The sequence below is a fragment of the Acyrthosiphon pisum genome, chromosome A1, assembly GCF_005508785.2.
Source record: "Acyrthosiphon pisum isolate AL4f chromosome A1, pea_aphid_22Mar2018_4r6ur, whole genome shotgun sequence".
NCBI lineage: Eukaryota > Metazoa > Arthropoda > Insecta > Hemiptera > Aphididae > Acyrthosiphon > Acyrthosiphon pisum.
In genome coordinates this window covers 150,306,207-150,325,710 of record NC_042494.1, presented here as the reverse complement: position 1 = coordinate 150,325,710, position 19,504 = coordinate 150,306,207, and the positions used below count along the sequence as shown (strand labels likewise).

The 19,504-nt window shown below is 28.6% G+C and overlaps 1 protein-coding gene across 2 annotated transcripts in view; it reads right to left on the bottom strand.

Annotated features, from left to right (window-relative positions):
* Positions 1-3,962: 3,962 nt before the first annotated feature.
* Positions 3,963-19,504, bottom strand: part of LOC100168865 (acetylcholinesterase) — a 46,981-nt gene continuing 31,439 nt past the window's right edge. Inside the window, exons 4-8 of one of the 2 annotated variants that reach the window (XM_029488583.1) lie at positions 12,652-12,794; positions 10,940-11,098; positions 9,455-9,618; positions 5,895-6,040; positions 3,963-4,295 (exon numbers count right to left, since the gene is read on the bottom strand). In XM_029488583.1, the coding sequence (XP_029344443.1) occupies positions 4,129-4,295; positions 5,895-6,040; positions 9,455-9,618; positions 10,940-11,098; positions 12,652-12,794 (779 nt within the window). In that variant the 3' untranslated portion in view covers positions 3,963-4,128. The remainder of the gene's footprint in view (positions 4,296-5,894; positions 6,041-9,454; positions 9,619-10,939; positions 11,099-12,651; positions 12,795-19,504) is intronic. The other variant, XM_001948953.5, reaches the window with a different exon arrangement.

The window sequence follows — 19,504 nt, the reverse complement described above, 5'->3', positions numbered from 1 at the left end:
ATTAATCAAAATTTTTAGAAAATAATTCATATAAAATTGAAAATATCTCTCATTTTTACATATATTTTATAATAATATAATATTATATCGAATATCACATTAATAGATTATGATTTTAATATTTAGATGATCAGCTAGTAGGTACCTGATTTATTATTTTGTAGATTAACGTTTTTAAAACTTTTAAGTAGGTACTCACATGTGTACATTTATGTTATATTATTACGATATGTTTATTTTTATGCGTCTTTTCGTGAGAAATTATTTCAAACAATTTAAAATTTTAACCTACGTCTGATATTCCATTATGTCATCATTATAGTTGCCCGCAGTGTGTAGAAAATTTCTTTGGCAGATTATAATATCTAAAAAAAATCTCGTGAAATTAAAATTGATTTTAAAATCAATTAACGAAGTTAAGGAGTAGCCGGTATGGCCATTATAATTAAAAATGTATATAGACGGCGGAATCGATTGGTTGTTTTAGAGCTATTATTATACCTGAATTCGCGAAATCGAAGTCGAATACATTGGCGGAATCGACGGTGCCTGCGCCTATTTCGAAATCCTCGATCCTCGTCCAAATTATTTTTAAAATTCGTCCTGCTTGACCAGCTCGAGTTACCGAGAGTCGACCTAATGTGTATTATATGGTTCAGCTGTGGTTATAAACACAAACACGCGTTTAATACAATTTATTTCAATACGATGTATCTGAATCTACACGGATGAATAGAGGTACGCGTTTGTCGGACGAAAACTGTTTTAGACAAATCATATAACAATGTTATAATAAATTAATACGAATAATTCTATAAATTAATGATATGCATGCGTAATAGTGTTTGATATGTTACGATTATTATTAGATTATTATTATATATGTAATATATTATGTATTATACGTATATATGAATATAATATGATATGTAATACGATAAAGGTAGGTACCAACATAATATTTCGAAATATTATATTATAAGGTATTTGTTCTGTTTGCTTTGCTAATACATTTTAACACTTTTTAAACAATAATACGAAGAAGAACATCGAAGTATGTAATTATTTAAACAACGTAAAGTTAATAACCAAATAGAATTATCATTATGGTACCTAACCTGACGTACAGTGTTATATTATTATTATCTATTTCACGTATAATGAAGCCGGCCATTGTTATAATAACTAAGTATTACATAGGTATCTACCTACTACCTACTATATAAATATATTCAATAGTTTATATTGTGTACAAAAATAGGTCTAAGTTTAACACGACGTGACGTTACAAGGTTTACAACAATAATTAATATAATTATCCTATTTATATAATTATATTTATTAAGGTATAATAACCTTAATAATATAGGATTTCAAACACTCAGTGATGTTTTTATGGTTTATTTTATGTTCTTTAAGTTTAGTATTCGTTAGAGCGACATTACAATATATTTAGGTAACGGAAGGCAGCGAAACGAAAATAAACATTCTATTTTCTAAGCGTTAAAATTATATTTAATATTTTATTATGTTTATTAATATAATATTGATATGTCGTTACTTTTATATTTATGTTATTATTATAGTTTTTTTTTTGGATTTTTTTTAAATATATTATTATTCTTCTAAAATCGCAGTCTGGTTAATTGACATAAAATACACATACGATTTGTTTTGCCTTAACTATCGGCTACAAGACAGTGCCTAACGGTGGGTGTGCAGTCTGCGTAAGAAAATCAATATTTATAAAATTAGCCCGTCCACTATATATAAAAAAAAAGTATATAAATATAAATATATATTTATGTAAACGCTAATATGTAACGGAATTGACAGGCAGATATAAATATTTTCTTTTGTAAAATTATAGTAGGCCATTTTTTTAGAGCGCAGCAATAGTTCAGCAATATTGTTTATAAATAAATATTTTAGGCATCATTTTATAACTTTACTTAAATCTATCTCTTAAAGCTAAACATTCAACTTATTTTCTAGATAGGTAACCATAAGTTTTTAATTTTTTTTTATACTTAACAATATTATAGTTTTTTTAAATTTTTTTAAATATAATGCGCGTTCTTTAAAAATATATTTTATGTTTAATACGTGTTTTGTTTAGCCAACGACAGTATAATATGTTGCATGAGCAAAAATGAATGTACTAAAATAGTTATGTGACAACGTTTTACCTCAGTGATTATGATAGGATTAAGTTAGTTCCTATTAGCGTGAAAAGAGGAGCATTACATCCATTAAAATAATACAATTTTTTAATTATCAGATGATGACTATAACGAAAAAAAGCATGATATTTTTAGAATCACTAGGTAGGTACATAACTATTAATGGCTTACAATTTACCAAACAAGGATTCACACCGTCTTGAACCAAAGGTGGTAACTACAATACTTTTCAGCATAAAAAAATCTAAATCCACGTGACGATTCTTATTAAAGTTTTTGGTGCGAAAAAATAAATAAATTTTGACGCATGAAAATGTTTGATTTTATATGACCTCATGAGATCATAAAATTATCTTTAAGATATTTATATCTTTTTAAAAATAAAATATTGGTTGGATGATGCGATAAAGTTATGGACACGAGTACACAATTATTGAATATTGATAGGTGGTAGGTATGAAATAAAAAAATAATTTTGTTGATATTATTAAATAGTAATGCATGAAACAATATTGCTCCTCTTATTGTATCTAAATAAATATTGTTTGCACGAGAACTGCTTGTATATCATAGAGTAATACTATATTATTCCATGTTGTATATGCTGCTAATTATTATATAATTATATGTGATATATCATATATTATATATGATAATATATAGAACAAAGCTTTTTGTTAGAAGAATGACCAACGGCGATAACATCTTAACTGTCTACAAAAAAAAAAATATGTACTTATATAATAATAAATAATATGTAACAGACGAGTGAGCTGTTCTTTCAAAAAGTAATAAAATAGTATACATAATATTTTTTATGTATATCGTTCAAAAATTAAATCCCTATAGCTACATCCCTAACATCGTCTGATCAATTAAAAGCGGATTTGCAACATATAATCGCAAAGCCGTTCAATGTCGACCCACGAATGCATTGGCTTTGTACTCGTTTGGCAACAGTTTTTTGATTAATTTATTATTATATTATTATAGATTTTGATAATATTAAAACGATAATGTAAAATTTCGATTGTTATTACAGCATTTCTAAAAAGTTCATAATTTTCTCTCATTTTATTTTTTTTGGGTATAAAAATATGAAAAAAACGATCATCATAAATAATCTATCTTTAGATCCGTTAAAAAGATACGATACATATACTATCTAGATTGTACAAAAAGATTCATTTTCTCAAGCTGTTTTACACACGTACATATAAATGTAATTGAGCTATATTAAAAAGTTTACTTATAGTTGATATTTTTATTATCAATATTAAAGAGCTAAGATTGTCTGCATGTTGATATTGTGATCCCAGTGTAATTGGACGAAATGGACTTGAGTTTAAAGAACGTGCTGTGATACATTAATATATACTGCTATTATACTACCTATATGATATATTATTATTTATTATACGGATAATTTGACTAGAAGACACTATATACTTATATTATAATTGTATATTATATATATTTGGGGTTCCCACGTAAGAAAACAGTGTCCTTTCCGCGTTTATTTGAAACAGTTAACAAGCGTTTTATATCGTTTTATATCGTTATTTGTTAGTATTTTTTTTATGATTAGATATAATGATTATTATATTATTTTTAACATTAACATTATTATATAATTATTATTATTATTATTATTATTATTATTATATACTCTAATTAACACTCGACAAATCTCGTTGATCCTAACACTTGTATCACGTTTTAGATTCCATTTAGGTTGTGTCTACGTATTTAATGATATGCGCGTTTCTGATATGTAAATTTTGATTTTGCAACATAACCGGTGCCGGTGTCAACGTCCCGAGCCACGAGCATCCTTATTGGCCGTTAAATGTTTTTCAATTTCTCGTTTTTTTATTTGTTATTGTTTTTTTTTTTTTTGGTTTGTTTTGTTATGTTTAAGTTGTTGTCGTTTTAATTTTTTCATTTAGAACAATCCATGTGCCGGTAGAACGAAGATGAATATTATGGTGAAGGAGATTCGTGGATTGATAGTAGCAAACGATGACGTGAACGTACAATTTTCGTTGGTAGTGGGCATCGAGTCTGGATAATCTTCACAAGTAATTTTGGTAGTTTCTTTCAAGGCTTGAGCTAAACAAATAGTAAATAATTAATATATTACATTATATTAATACACTTCATTAATTTTATTAAATTGACAACTGGAATGACTTTACAATTTTATTAATGATTATGAACTATCGTTTGCAATTGCCAATTTGAAATTACGCAATAATATTTAGGCATGTACACCACTCTCTTAGTATAACAGGCAACTTCATTATTTTCATCATTTAGCAAACTCATCAAGTAATGGACGTGTTCAATTTGAATTCAATGATGAATCATTGCATATATGAAAAAGGATTCTGAGCGAATGAGACGGTCTGCCAGCCTATATTACTAAGTATATTGTATTATGTATTTATATTGCAGTAATTACTAATTGTGAGGAATCTCGTATCAAATTATTAAGTCCTAAGTGTATAAATAAAATTGTTTATAAATTTACTATATCCTATCAATTAAAACATAAATTGTACATTTTTATGATTTTGACTAATTTTGTCTAATAATGAACTTCAAACTCGTTATAAAAATAACGTGCATATTTTTTTATTTTTTATAAGAACAACTTATGTGAGATCTTGCATTAAATTTTGAAGTTTTTTCTTACCTAAAAACAAAAACGTTACCATATAAATGTAATGTTTACCAAAAAATATTTTTAATAAGTACCTAGGTAAGTAAAAAAAAATAAAATATCTACCTATATAGCACAAAAAGAGTTAAAATATTTCATGGCTAGTTAATGCTAATATGAATATTTTGTGAAAATTTCAAGTCTCTATAGTCGTTATTTTTTAATTACAACATAACGATTAAAATGACTGCCAAAAACTAGTTTTGCAAGACAATTTCGTTTAGTTTCCTATTTATTTTTCGTTTTCCTGGTTATTATAAAAAGTATTGAACATTTTAAACTTTTACCTCCCAAAAGTACTAACTATATTCAATTTTCTATCAGAAACCACCTTCGAAATTGTAGATCGAACCATTTTTCTACTATAAATATTGTGTATAGACATCACAAAAATAACACATCTTTGTGAAATCTATACATTCATTGCTCTGCCCAGTATCTTAAATGTATTATACTAACAGTAGTCACTTGTCAGTACCCACTACCCACGTAGTTGAATTATTTTTGTATATTCTATAATATATTATTATATAAGAATAAAAACTTAAGTCTAAAATATGACTATACACAGGTTTTTATAAATATAATTTTAAACTCATAAAAAAACAATCATTTTGTGGATTATATTAATTTAAATTAGCACATTACACTGTCAAAGAATTTTCAAGAAGTTCTTGCTAATACTCATACTTTCAAACACTTGCGAATTTAAATAATAAATTAGAATAGTACCAAATTTGCATAATCCAAATAGGTACCTACATACTATTCGTATTACTTAAATTGATAATATCTACTAAAAAAATAAAAAAAAACACCGAGTCATTAACTATAAAACATAAAATTTGTCTTTAATTTATAACTATTAGTTATTAGTAAAAATCTTTGTACTGAACAATAATTCGTTTACATTAAATATATTTAATGATTGTTTATAATTTATTTTCTATTTGAAACGAATAAATCAATCTTTAATACAGGCTTACCGATTTTCGGGAAAAATCCGTTCCAAAACTGGCATTCAGCTGCTCTAGGTCCGTATCCTACGTGTAATTCAGCAGCATTCCAAACATGATATATTGGGTTTGATTCATTGTATAGTGGCCAATCTATGTCATCTGATACAGGTGTTCTAAAAAAACAAAACATTCAATATTAGATAAAATATTAAATAATACATAGGCACAGAATTTCCCATTCTTATACAATGTGATCATGATTTAAGACTACACTAAATATTTCGGATGCAAGACCATACATTTGTTTCGTTTTTGGTTTATTCCTTAAGTATTGAATATTAAACTTGTTAAAAAATTTTTTTCTTGGTACTAGGTATTGTGGACTATTTTGTGTACTTATTGTGTACTATTTTGGATATATTCAAATTTGAACTACACGGTTTTTTAAAAATAACTTTGACTTCTACAGTTTTTTTACCTTAAAAATTGAGTAATACTAAAAGTGAGTTAAATTCACACGAAATTTTATGGAACTTTATATGTAACAAAAATAGTAGGTATGCGAAAAATAAAAAAATTAGGTGAATAATGATAAAAAATAAAAATACAATGGATATTTGTTATTATGTATTTATATTTTTGTTTGCCGAATCTTTGGTATAATTTTATCTGATTCGTTTGATTTTTGCCCATGTATGGAAAAGAGGATAATTTGAATTTTCCAAAAATAAAAGTTATATTAAGTCCTCTATGAATTTAAAAAAAAACTCGAATCAAATTATAGGTCATCCATCTGAAATATTTAGTTTTACCTTTAATCGTGATCACACTATAGTTATTAAGTAGCTAGATTACAAGTTATAACCTGTAGTATGTAGTAATCTAAATAAACTGATACAAACATAGGTACAAAAAATATGTTCTGTGTATTATAATTTATAGTATAATACAATATAAGACATAAGTTATACAATAGTAACATCGCACTAGTCTGATAGTCATTGGAATTCAAAGTATGTATAGAAGTTTGGTGTATAGTGTACTAACTACTAATACATATGAGGGTGTAATGTTTGTCTAACCAGACTCTAATTGGTGAGTCTTGGGTAGTGATAGGGGAGATGGTGGAAATATGTTTGTCAGTATTGTGTTCTAGTCGAGTATAATATAGCAGCAAACCTATACAGTAAACAATGGCCAATTTATTATTAATCAAAACGTATTTAATAAATATATTGTATCGTTAGGAGTTAGTAGATAACGAATAATGATTACAATAATTCTATATCCGGGGGACGGAGTGGCCGACCGGATTAGGGCGTCGGTTGTGACGGACACTGGCCGCGGGTGGCATTTTTCTTCGGGCAAATCACTGTGTCCTGAGAGAAGTGCCGCCATTCCCCACCCAGGCATGGCAGATACCTACGGGCGCCCACTAAAAGATCTGCCAAAACTAAAACACACGTGTTTAAACTTACAGTACCCTCCCCCACAGTAAAAACCACCCAATGGCCTAAGTTGCCGCGGGTTAATTAATAAAAAAAAAAAATTCTATATACATAGAATTTAATGTAAAAGTCACTAAAAGATCTCAACTAGAAAATATAATTTTTGTGTCTGTGCACTACATATAATTAGGTAGAAGATACATTATTTTATATTTGTTGTTTTTTTAAATTTAAAATAGTGACATTTAAACAACTTCAAAAAAGGAATCTTAGATTGTTGGCGAAACGAATATTAACGACTATTAACTAATTCCTATAATATAAGATGAAATTTGGATTAACAATTTACGAGTGAACGATATGATATAGCTGCATGTACTGTGGTACTGCTGGCAGTACCTATATTTATATATATTTTATGTTAGGTACATATCATAAAAATCTGTATGTGTACTATTTTGATTTAAACTAGGTATATAAACCGATAAAATGATATTTTAAATTAAATTGGAAGTTATTGCTTATAACGCGTATGGCTAGCAGTATATAATATAATATTATGATTGGTTTTTTGCTCTACTTCCAAGTACCAACAAAATTAATCATCTCTGACAGCAATGCTCACAAAAATCAAACATCATAATACCTATATTATAATATATAGTTTGGCAAGACATATATGATATATCAGCCTAATATATTCATCAAAATATGTTTTATACAACTATTTCACGCTTTTAAAATATGCATCGTCGTATTCAGATAATGTCTTCGATAAAACAGGTTTAATATAATGTGTATATATATTTAAGATCATAACGGGTAACTTTCAGTCCTAAACATCCTGAAAGTTTATTAAAAAAATTGTAGTTAGGTACCTGCTCAGACCTGGTCCGTAATTTTTTATTTTAAGTCCAATCCGACCAAGCCTGTTCTCAATTGTATATTATACACCGTTTAAAATTAGACATTTTATTATTGTACTTGTGCTTTATAGCATATACAATTTTCGTTAAAATGTAATAATTGTAAAATTTACAAAAAAAGTTTTTTCCGACCAGGTCCAAAACCAAGTACGATGGTCTAACCATGACCAATCCGGAATATTCTTCTAATGGCCCGTGCTGATCTCTAATATATATGTATATACAATATACATTGTATAAACAATAAGCTCGTCTAAAGTATTTTGAATTTTGATTTCATCAATTCGGAAGATGGTAGTAATACACTAATACCTATTAAAATTAAAGTTTTACAGAACACGAATTCTTCATATAACCTATAACATAATTTGTAGTTTGTGTACTATGTATTTATGAAAAGTAACGGTAAAACGTTTGAAAAAAGTTAAGCCAATGAGTAAAAAAATTATATTTCAGCGTGTTCCACAAATTTAAAAATGTAGAAAATAAATATCTTGAAACCCATTTTCCGGTTTGAAACCGCGCATGGCCGCATATACCTACATATTATAATATATGAGTACCGAAAACCAGCTATATATATTTACTATATAGCATGTACAACTGTACAAGTACCTACAACCGAAGGAACGTCTGCAAAGTTCGTGCGGAAGTAATTACGCAGATAGTCCGGATTGGTTTATCAGTATTCAGTTGAATAGTTTCACTTATCGGTCAATCGTCCCGCAGGTAGCATAATATTTACCCTTTTTAAAACTGCCGACCGCGTGACCACATCCAATTATATTATGTATAGCTATTTGCTGTGCGTAATGTGTATTATTGTTGCATGTCGGCGGCGCGTCTAGTCCCTTCAAGGATTTATAAATTTTTTTGTTTTTGTTTTTATTGTGTTAACAGCAGTTGATAACGAAGATATAATTACTCACAAAATTTAGCGATAGAAACAACGACGACGTGCACAAAATCATTGATGCGAAAAGCATGTGATCTACTGGAGGGGGGGGGACTTCGTCCCACCAAAAATTGCATGGGTTACCTTCATATATTATATTATACATTCTGTAAGACTTCAGCTTCCCTACCTAAATTTTCTGGCTAAATTTTCGCCTGTGGAGATATTAATAATGATTTGATAAAATACAACAAGTGTGCGTAGGTTTTTAGTTATACACACTGTTACAATATAATACTGTGGTTGTAAATACGTTACCCGGTCAACGAAAATCTGGTGAATGCTTCCATGATTCGTATGCTCAAGTCTCTCTCCCTGGCGTTGTACGGCAACGACATGTTCAACGGATGGCCAAACACGTATTGCATCTCGTCGCCGTGCAACACACCCATCCAATCACCCCACAAGTGTGAGTCTGTCCTCTGCAATATTTCAACGCGTTATATAATATTATTATGATGAGAGTTATTTATATGAACACGGCCAATGGTAATTTATATAATTTATTAAATACACTAAGTCTCTAACAAAAGTATGCGAATCAGCATTATCTTATCTACAGACTGTAGTCTGCAACTAAACAATCGCTGTAATTATTTTATAATACCTAAAACAGACATGTATATCTTTTTATTTTTTGAGGGGGGAAGGGAATTAAGGAAAATTAGATGATCTACTGATCGTATATTACAGGTACATTTAAAAAAATAACTAGTTTAAAATGAAATGACAAAAAAATACATTATCCGTTAACTATAATACAGAAAAGGTCAGTGGCGGCGCAAAAATGTGGAGGCTTTGAAGGATATTTTATATTTTAAATATCTTTACCACCCTTCATTAAACCAAAATTAGTAGTAGGGACCATTAATAACTATTAATTATAATATTTGCCAAGATATTTGTGTTAAGGTCTTACGGTTAAATATATTTATACACTTACACACCCATTTCAGCAATTGCTTCAAATAATCCCATATCCCGCCTCCACTGGGCGAAGTATTAACTAACTACAACCAAAGATAGGCAAGATTTCAGGGGCGTCATTTCAAGTTTTTTTCTGGGTGTGCAAACTTTTAGGTAGGCCAATTTTGACATTTCACCAGGCCATTAAAAAAAAATATATATTTATATATATATAAATGTAGGAAACCTATGCAAACCTATGTAAATATTCTTTCCTTCCCTTTTATAATTCTATAATTGAAACTCATAACGACTAATGCAACTTTTAAATAGCTAGCAATTCAAAGAATTAAAAGCTTATAAGCAGTTAAAGCAACCAGCTAATGTCATTACTGTACATATACAAAAACTTAAAATATATATTTTTTATATTACCTATATATGAAAACACGTATAAGTTAATTATGACGGCGCATTGGAGTATTAATGGCAGGCCAATTGTTAACATTTTTTAAGTTAGTGGTGCCATTGCACACCCTGCCCCCCCCCCCCCCAAATGACGCCTCTGGGCAAGATGCTTAAAAAACGTATCAGATACAATAGATAATACTATAATAATATAGTATAATAGGATACTTATATATCAAGATACCCGTACTTACTACATAGATAAAATTAACAAATGTCAAAAAACACAAAAATACCAGATACATTAATATGTAGGTGTCTAAGATACTTTTTTTACCTCTGATTACAAATATATTATCTACTTTCCGGTTCCTAAAATAATACCTAAGAACATTTCATTGGGATTTATAAAAATTAAAAACTACTCACGTGAGTGAAGAAATAGTAGTACACTCGAGCTCCACGACTTGACACGATGTTGGCAAAGAGGTTGGTCGGACAAACAAAGAAATAATCTGCAACCACGTCGCTCAGTTGTTTTTGATTGGAATATTTGTCGTCCACTTCTTTTTTTTCCCATCCCGAATACTAAAATATATAATATTGTTGTGTGGGGACTGTATAATATAATATTTTATTTTACGCATTAAAATACATTTTTTAGCAGTTTTATAACATAATGTTACAAACGTTTTTTACATCAGTTTATTGATTGGCAAAGGAATGGCGGTAGACGGTAGTATAAATTCTGGTACCCACACTTTGGATAGGTCATTTTTGAGATGTTTCGAATCGTATTAAGCTACCTACTGGTAGTATAACATCAAGTCGATTTTTTATTTCCTTTCATTTTTTTAAAAAAAGTTGTTCGTTATTGGTGTCTGTAATTCAAAAAACACTTTCAAGAAAATAATGGCCACAGTCAAAATTTTGTCCAGAACATTGCCAATATTAACGGGGTGTATGCCGTATATTATTAATACATAATATTTGTTACAAACAATTAACGAAATATAAAAAATAACCTATAGGTATATTATAAGACGTTAGAATGTATTACGTAAGAAATAATGGACTTTTTTCTCATAAAATATTTATTAAACACTAATATTTGCCTATTGATATTCCACGGAGTTAACAATAGGTGTTTTGTGAAACTACCATTAAGTATTATAGTTTACCTAATTTAGGATACACAAGTTGATTTGTATGCAATTAGCTTTTACAATAGTTTTCAAAAACTAAATGGCGTTTATACCATTATAACAGTAAACATTTTATTGAAAATGTAAATAGTAAAGTTTAAAATATATAGTAGGTTAGTAGGTAGGTATATATTATACCATAGTAAGTTATTAGTATGAAAGATAAAGAAAACTTACAAAAAATATGTCCGACGCGCAGATAAACAAGACGATAAGAATTAATAATTGAGAGAAAATTGTGTGCAGTTAAACCATGATATTTTATTAAGACGTATACAATTGAGTCTTGATGAAATATTATTCTCTGAGTCGGAAAGGTGTTTTAAATATATAATTAGTAATTACTTATTTAAATCACGATGATAATATTATTAATATTATTTCAAGTTTGTGAATATTCGTTTGATATAGAAATATAAAATGCGAGTACACTTCAGTACTTCATTATATTTTGTTTAATACAAATGTATACACCTTATTATGCAGTGCTGGGTTACACAAAGTCACCAATAATTATTATCTCCGGGTGATCTCTTTATTCTATACACGTGTATTGTTTCTATTTGGAAGCTATATAATATGTATTAGTATAATATTATATATGATAAATTATACACGATCACCGTGTGCTTTCTAGCGGAAAATTTATTAACATTTTTTCATTTATTTTCGTATATTCAATGTCCGTTATAATAAGAAACACTTGTATAATGTTGGTTTTAAAATATTTACATTTCAGTTACTATGCATACTCGTACAATTGAAGTTTTTCATAGTTCACGTAATGACGCTTTTACATGAATAATAGGTAACTTTTTATTTTTACATAATAGAATATTTATATGACTGTATCTGCATAACGGTTCTCCTATTTACTATTTTTTTTAAAAGAATATTTTCATTTACACCTAAACGCCCGGAAAATCGTCATTTTACCTGATATATAATGGCGTCTCTTTCCAGCTGTGTTCTGTCTTTGAATATTACGTTGACTATTTGCACAAATTTCTCCTTGGGCAATGCGGTGGCCGACGTCCGGTCGAAGAAATCGACAAAGTCATACAGCAAAAAATATGTTCCTGGAACCGACAAAAAATTATATATTATTCAATATACCACATTATATAACGCGTATATTAATATTAAAAAAATATAAAATTCGCGATTTAGGTCAATGAAATATATTAATTGTGAGTTGACACCTTATCAAAATTCACCGGCGTTAAGGGTAAAAGGGTAAAATGTGAAGAGGGAGTGGCGGTTGAGTTTCCTAGGAGGAGAAGGGAGTGATCAATATATTATTATGACTGTGTGCAAAGTTGATGAGAGACCTGCGCCTCGTCGAGCCTATAGCTCCCTCATTAAATAAATTGTTATAACAAGTTCCCTCTCCTTGATCATTAGTGCACAATAAAAACATTATATTGTGGAAACGATAACTTTGGAGCTCGTATAAAACATTCACATGCGTCAATAATAATAATAAAAAAAAAAAAAAACAGAATGAAAGAATGAATAAAACAACATTACTGGTGTTCGAGTTTGACATTCATGTAATATTGTAATATAATTAGAAGTCGGGTTTGTATGCTATAAAATGTGTGTAAGATATAACGTTTATATATTTTGTGTAGGTAGAGGTATAAGAGTATATATATATTATATATGTGCCTGGTACCTACATTATATATATATATATGTAGGACGTAGGTATTTTGTTAAAAAAACTTTGATGATATAATATTATCAGGACTGTGAATTTAATGCACTAAAATAAATGTTGAATTTTCGTGCACTTGTAGTGCGCTAAAAATTGATAAAATATGAATAATCACCTAAAAAATAATGTAAAAAAGCTTTCAAATTCTAAAAACTGTCCAAACACATAAAATCTTAATTTTTAAAACTAAAAAAAAACATGGATGGTATTAAAAAAAAATAAAAATTTAACATGTCTTTATATGAAATATTACATTCGTTATTATTGTGAGTATATTATTATTCATTAATATGTGCGTAACATTTTTAATTTGTGTCCGATAAAACACGGTGGATTCGTGTTGGTTATCACTTATCACCCAATTTCCACAGATTGTCTAAAGTTTAGACTCTTAACTATTAAAATATGACAAATCTGCGAAATTATAAATATTTAAAAAAAATGTACAGTATATTATATAACACGTTTAAAACAAAAACACGAGAAACTATTAAGTATTAAAAACGCTAAAAATCGACAATTTTATATTATTAATGCATAATATATTGAATGTTCAGTAAAAGAAAAACGTTATAATATATTACAGAGTTGTAAATTATCAATAATTCAGAAATGAAAGAATTCATCGCTGCATAAATAATGCATAATATTAGTAATAGCCTCTAATATAGGTTTATGTTATATTATTTATATCGTGAAAAAAAAATGTTAAAAACACTTTGCGTAGGTATAATAATAAACTGCGGCTGTTACAGCAAATAAGTCGACGTAATCACGATATCATTTCAATGTTATATTAATATATTATAACGAAATTATTGTAAATACGATTTCATGTTCAAAATAAATGTATTATTTTATTATATTGTACAGTGATGAACATAATATTAATACCAAATATCGTAGTACAGCGTAGCTCTAAATCGGGTTTTCGAAAGAAAAAAAAATGTACCTACATACCTTTATACACGTTTTTTAACGGAATGATCTATGATGAAAAACTATCGAAAAGGAAGAGAGGGGATTTTTTTTCAGTTGTTTGTCATGCTAGATTTTCTACGGTTCGCTACTCTCGGCGCTGAGTGTTCTTGAGTTATTGACCGAAAGAACATTCAAAAGTTTTTCTTTTTATTTAACCTACCAGAACTCTAAAACCTATAATGTTGACCATATGATTTTTTTTTTACCTTCATACACTATCGTATTGACTGGATTTCTATAAAAGAATATACGACCAATGCCCCCCCCCACAATAGTCATATAGGTAATACACTAATACCTACCTACAACGATAGATTCCAAAAAGTTCGTAAATATTACAACCCACGCGTAATCCGTCGTAATCGCGTGTTTTAAAAGAGTTTATTTATACATATACCTATTCAATGTATAGGTTAGGTACCTACACCGAAAATAATAATAACATTAAGATTATAAGACAAAACTGAGTTTTTTTTTTCATGTCAAACCGTCTGCTAAATTCAATATAATTTTGAAAAAAGTTCATCAAACTAAGTTGACGTTATAACCGCAAACTGTAGAGGTAGATATTATATCATCATTTATCAGATAATAGGTATACAAACAATGTATTTTACAATTCGTAGGAATTTATATCTGTTCTATATTTTATATTTAATTTTTAATTTTTATCATACAATCTATGTACATTATAGCGGTAGGTATACAATAAGCAAGAGTGCTAATACATTATTATAGAAATGGCATGTTAATTTGTTGAAAGAAATATTATTTATGTATAATTATATAAATAATATATATATAACAGAAGTGTTTAGGACCTTTAATTATGGTAGCTTAGAAAATATCTTGGCCACTGGCGTTTGAGTCATTTTGCAGGACTTTTAGGGAATGCGTGGTTGTGGAAGTTTTTATAGGTAGTGTATTTTTACCACTTATTTTATCGTGTTTATGTGCAGGTCAGTGTGTAGGAAACCGTTTAAGATATATTAGGGTAACAAATTCTTAGCAAAATATTGATGTATGAAGTTGTAGCACTATAAGTTTCGGTGCCAACTGGACGGACTCGTTGAAAGCGTCGGTGATGAGAAAGAGTATTTTTTATTAGCAGATTTTTATTTTTTAGAATTCGATGTTTTGGCTGCGTTCTACTGAATTTGAACTATGGGTTTAGATTGGTTCAAGACTTTGAGGAGTGAGTAAGTTATCAATGGATGTTTATGATTTTATGTTGAGTTTAGATGATTTGTTTTTCACACCTTAGTCTTTTATCAAACAGTAGGTCTAAGTACTTGATAGTGCCCAAATGAGCAACACGTGTATTATTTAGTTAGTTACGGGGTTGTCAGTTGTCGTTGACGAAGTGTGAAAGTTATATTAATCGATTTGGTTTAGTTCATTTTGACACGTCAACGGAGTTAGCGAGTACCACGGAGACATTAATTCTATATTTCATTCGTGTTTTCTCGAATATTTATGTATGATACGGATTATAACGGCTAGTGGACAACTGGCGAGGTATATACCTAATAATATTAAAATGTAAAGAAATATTATTCTATGTATATATTATATTTCCCACAGAGTCTATGTATTATTTTCTACAGAGATTTGTAAAAAATGTCACCTAACCTAACCTAACCTAGCTGCAGGTATACGGACAAACGAATATATCGAACTATATGTTGGCAGAGTGTTTGGGTTGTGGTGGGGGGAGGGGGGGCACTTGTGACATTCCGAGGGCTGATGACGAATGAGGATTACTTTTTTTTCCAGACCTAAAAGAGTAATGTGAAAAATGTGTGCACAAAAAAACGCGCACGCATACACAAACGTAAGTGTGTATGTGATAAAATATATAAGGGAGAAAAAAAATTAAATAGGTCGTGCAAATGGATGTTGTCATGACGCGTTTATATATAATATACTTTTACCGACCGCCCGAACACAATCACTCCGCGTCCGTCTGTCTCGACAAAAACTAATATGATTTTCCAAGAATTTTAGCGCAAGGTATACTCGCGGTCGCTGCTTGGTATATAGAGCTGGTAATACCCGTGCGGTATACGCGGTATAAAACGCGGCGTGTGACGTTTAAATACAATATGCTTTTTTTCCCCCGACACGTCGTGATAATCCGACAACGATGGAATTAACGTTTGAAATTCCGTGGTCGTGATTAAATTAACTTTGAAACGTATTCGGACGTAAACGTCAGTGTGACGGTTTTTGACAAAATCAGATAATCCTATTATAAACAATCAATAATAATAAAACGTCTATTGGGTATCGATTGGCGCGTGCAGGTGTCGGGCAATGGTGGAGGGGGGGGGGAAAATACATAATTAATTATATAGTTTCTGCGAGACCATTTTAATTAAAAATTTAAAAAACCCAATTATTTTGCGTAAAAAAAAAATTCGATTATATATAAATTATAATACTTGGAGGAAAAATCGTACTTAATGAGTAACCTAAAATATTATTATATTAATTGGTAAGTATAACATAGAATACGAAATTAGTATTATATTTTGGCGCAATTAGTGTGATCACCGACGTTTGTAGATAATATATTATGCCAAGTCGTACGATCCGCACGAGATTATTTCTGCAAGTAATGCAAAAATAACACATACGTTTGTGATTATGACCGTTGATTATGGTGCCCGTTTGTTTAATGTTAAAAGCAAAAAACATCGGCAATTATTTCATATAAATATCTAATTCTGTACGAGAGGGTTAAGGTTTATAAACTGAGTCCTTAAAAATTACACAGGTAACTGAAATTAATGCAACGCAAGCAACCATTTCGCATACCGTACTCAATACAACGCGTATAATAAACCTCAGTTCTACCCTAAACGGATAAAAATGAGAAACATTTCAATAGTAAATTCGTATTGAAATAATTAATAAACTGAATAATATACATTCGCATTCTTTAAGAGCACACGGCATATTAAAATGTATGTTTTACCCACATTAATAACTCAAGTACGAAGTGGGTAGGTAGTAGGTACCTATGTAGTTATATACTCATCAATTTCATACAAACATATTTCCAAAGTAAGTACTTAGGTATACATTAAAAAATTCTTTACTCTCGTGCGAGGGCACTGCCGATATTATATATAGTTATATACTTTTATTTTATATATACTTGCAGATTAATAATAGTCATCAAGTATAATAAATTATTATTTCAAAACAAAAATAACTACAATTCAAATAAAATATTGTAATTAAAAATTAATTATTAGTTAGTGTCAAGGAAAAAATCATTATACGCTTCTCTTCCCGAAAGAAATATTAAAACACTATTATGAATTATTATACTAAACTTGATTCGAGGTTTTTTGGGCAAGATTTTATAGACTAGATTCAATGAGAGTACTTCCAAAGTTTTAGATTATAGGTAGGAGTGAAATGGGGATTGGTTTTACGCATTGATATGATTTTATTTTTATTATAAACTTTTCTGTAAATTTTTTTTGGGGTAAAAGAAGAGCTCAAAAAGTTTTATTTAACCCGCTATCAAAGATTGGAAATCCATTGGTGTTAGAATTTTAGAAATGGTAATTTTTAAATTTTCTCAGTAGTTTTACAAATTATCAAAAAAAAAAACTACCATGTAACGGTGAAGAAATGTAGACGTTATAGCAATCACATGGTTTATTAAATCGAAAAGAAAAAATATGATATAGTGTTAATATACTTTGTATAGTGTATACTTCATACTATAAATCAAAAAAGTAATTATATAACTATCAAGGTTATAAGATATTTCTTAAATTGTAAATCGATATCGTCATGAATAATATCGTAAGTAACGATTAAGATTTAGATTTTAGAATATTTAATGATCTCAAATAAATATATTTTTTAACAGTAAAAATTAATTATTATTATATATGCATAATATTATGTCTTTGCTTATTCAGTATTGAATTACAAAAACAAAAAACAAAACCAATTTCGTCAAAAACTTGTTTTGTGTAAAAATTCTCGTTTAACCTTTTCTTTTTGTTTATCTCGATCATTCTATAAAGTTTGTTGGAAATCTTTTACTTTTGACCTCCTTAAGTACCAACTAGATCCGATTTGCTTCTAGAAACTACTCTTAAAGTTGAAGATTGATTTATGTTTACTGCTCCGAAATATGACGACGGACACAAAAAAAAACACACAAATCATTGTAAAACCAATACATTTATCGCTCCACTCAAAGTCATCACGTGTATTTAATGAACATTTAATTTTAATTTTTATGTTTATTTTTATTTATATCATAATTTACAACTTATACTAGCTTGTCTTATACTAGCTAAAATAAATAGTTACCTAACCTAACAAAATCCGTAAAATTTTATAACAATTAATCAACGTGTATTATAATCTAAAATTTCCTAAATCCTTTTGGTTCTAGATTTTCTTTCGGTTCCCATTTTGATTTATTTTGTGAGAGTAAAAAATATAGATGAAACTTTTAGTTTTTTTTAGCATATGCTTTCCTCATTGTTGAAAAAGTAATGACTGCAGAAATATTTTAATAAGTAGAAACAAAATTCAAAAAAATTTTACAATATTATTGTAAAATGTTTAGTAGGTATACCTATACATTTTTTTTAGATTCTGAAGTAGGTAGAGTGAAAAACATAGTCTACCTAATATTGAATGAAAAAAAAAATTTCAAAATTGTAACTACTTTTTAACTTCGAATAAATGTAATTTGTAATAGTCTCAATATTAGGTAATAAATAATAATAATGGGTTTTGTGGATAAAAGTTTTTTTAATTCTTATTAAGTAGTTTTTTTTTTAAAAAAAAATCCCAGATAAGTGTTATTATTTCTTCAAATATTTTAGTTGATTTCTAAACGTAGGTAATTTCAAATATTATGAAGATATAATTTGTCCATGATAATATTATGCAATATTCAGAGAAAAAGCTTAGGTAAGTACACGCATCCATAGTTTATGTGCTTCATAATTTCGGTTAAATACGGAAGAGCATTAATTCATTAATAATGATGTGTCTCGGTATTTGTAGGTACACCATGTAAATATGTAATATCTGCATTAAGCA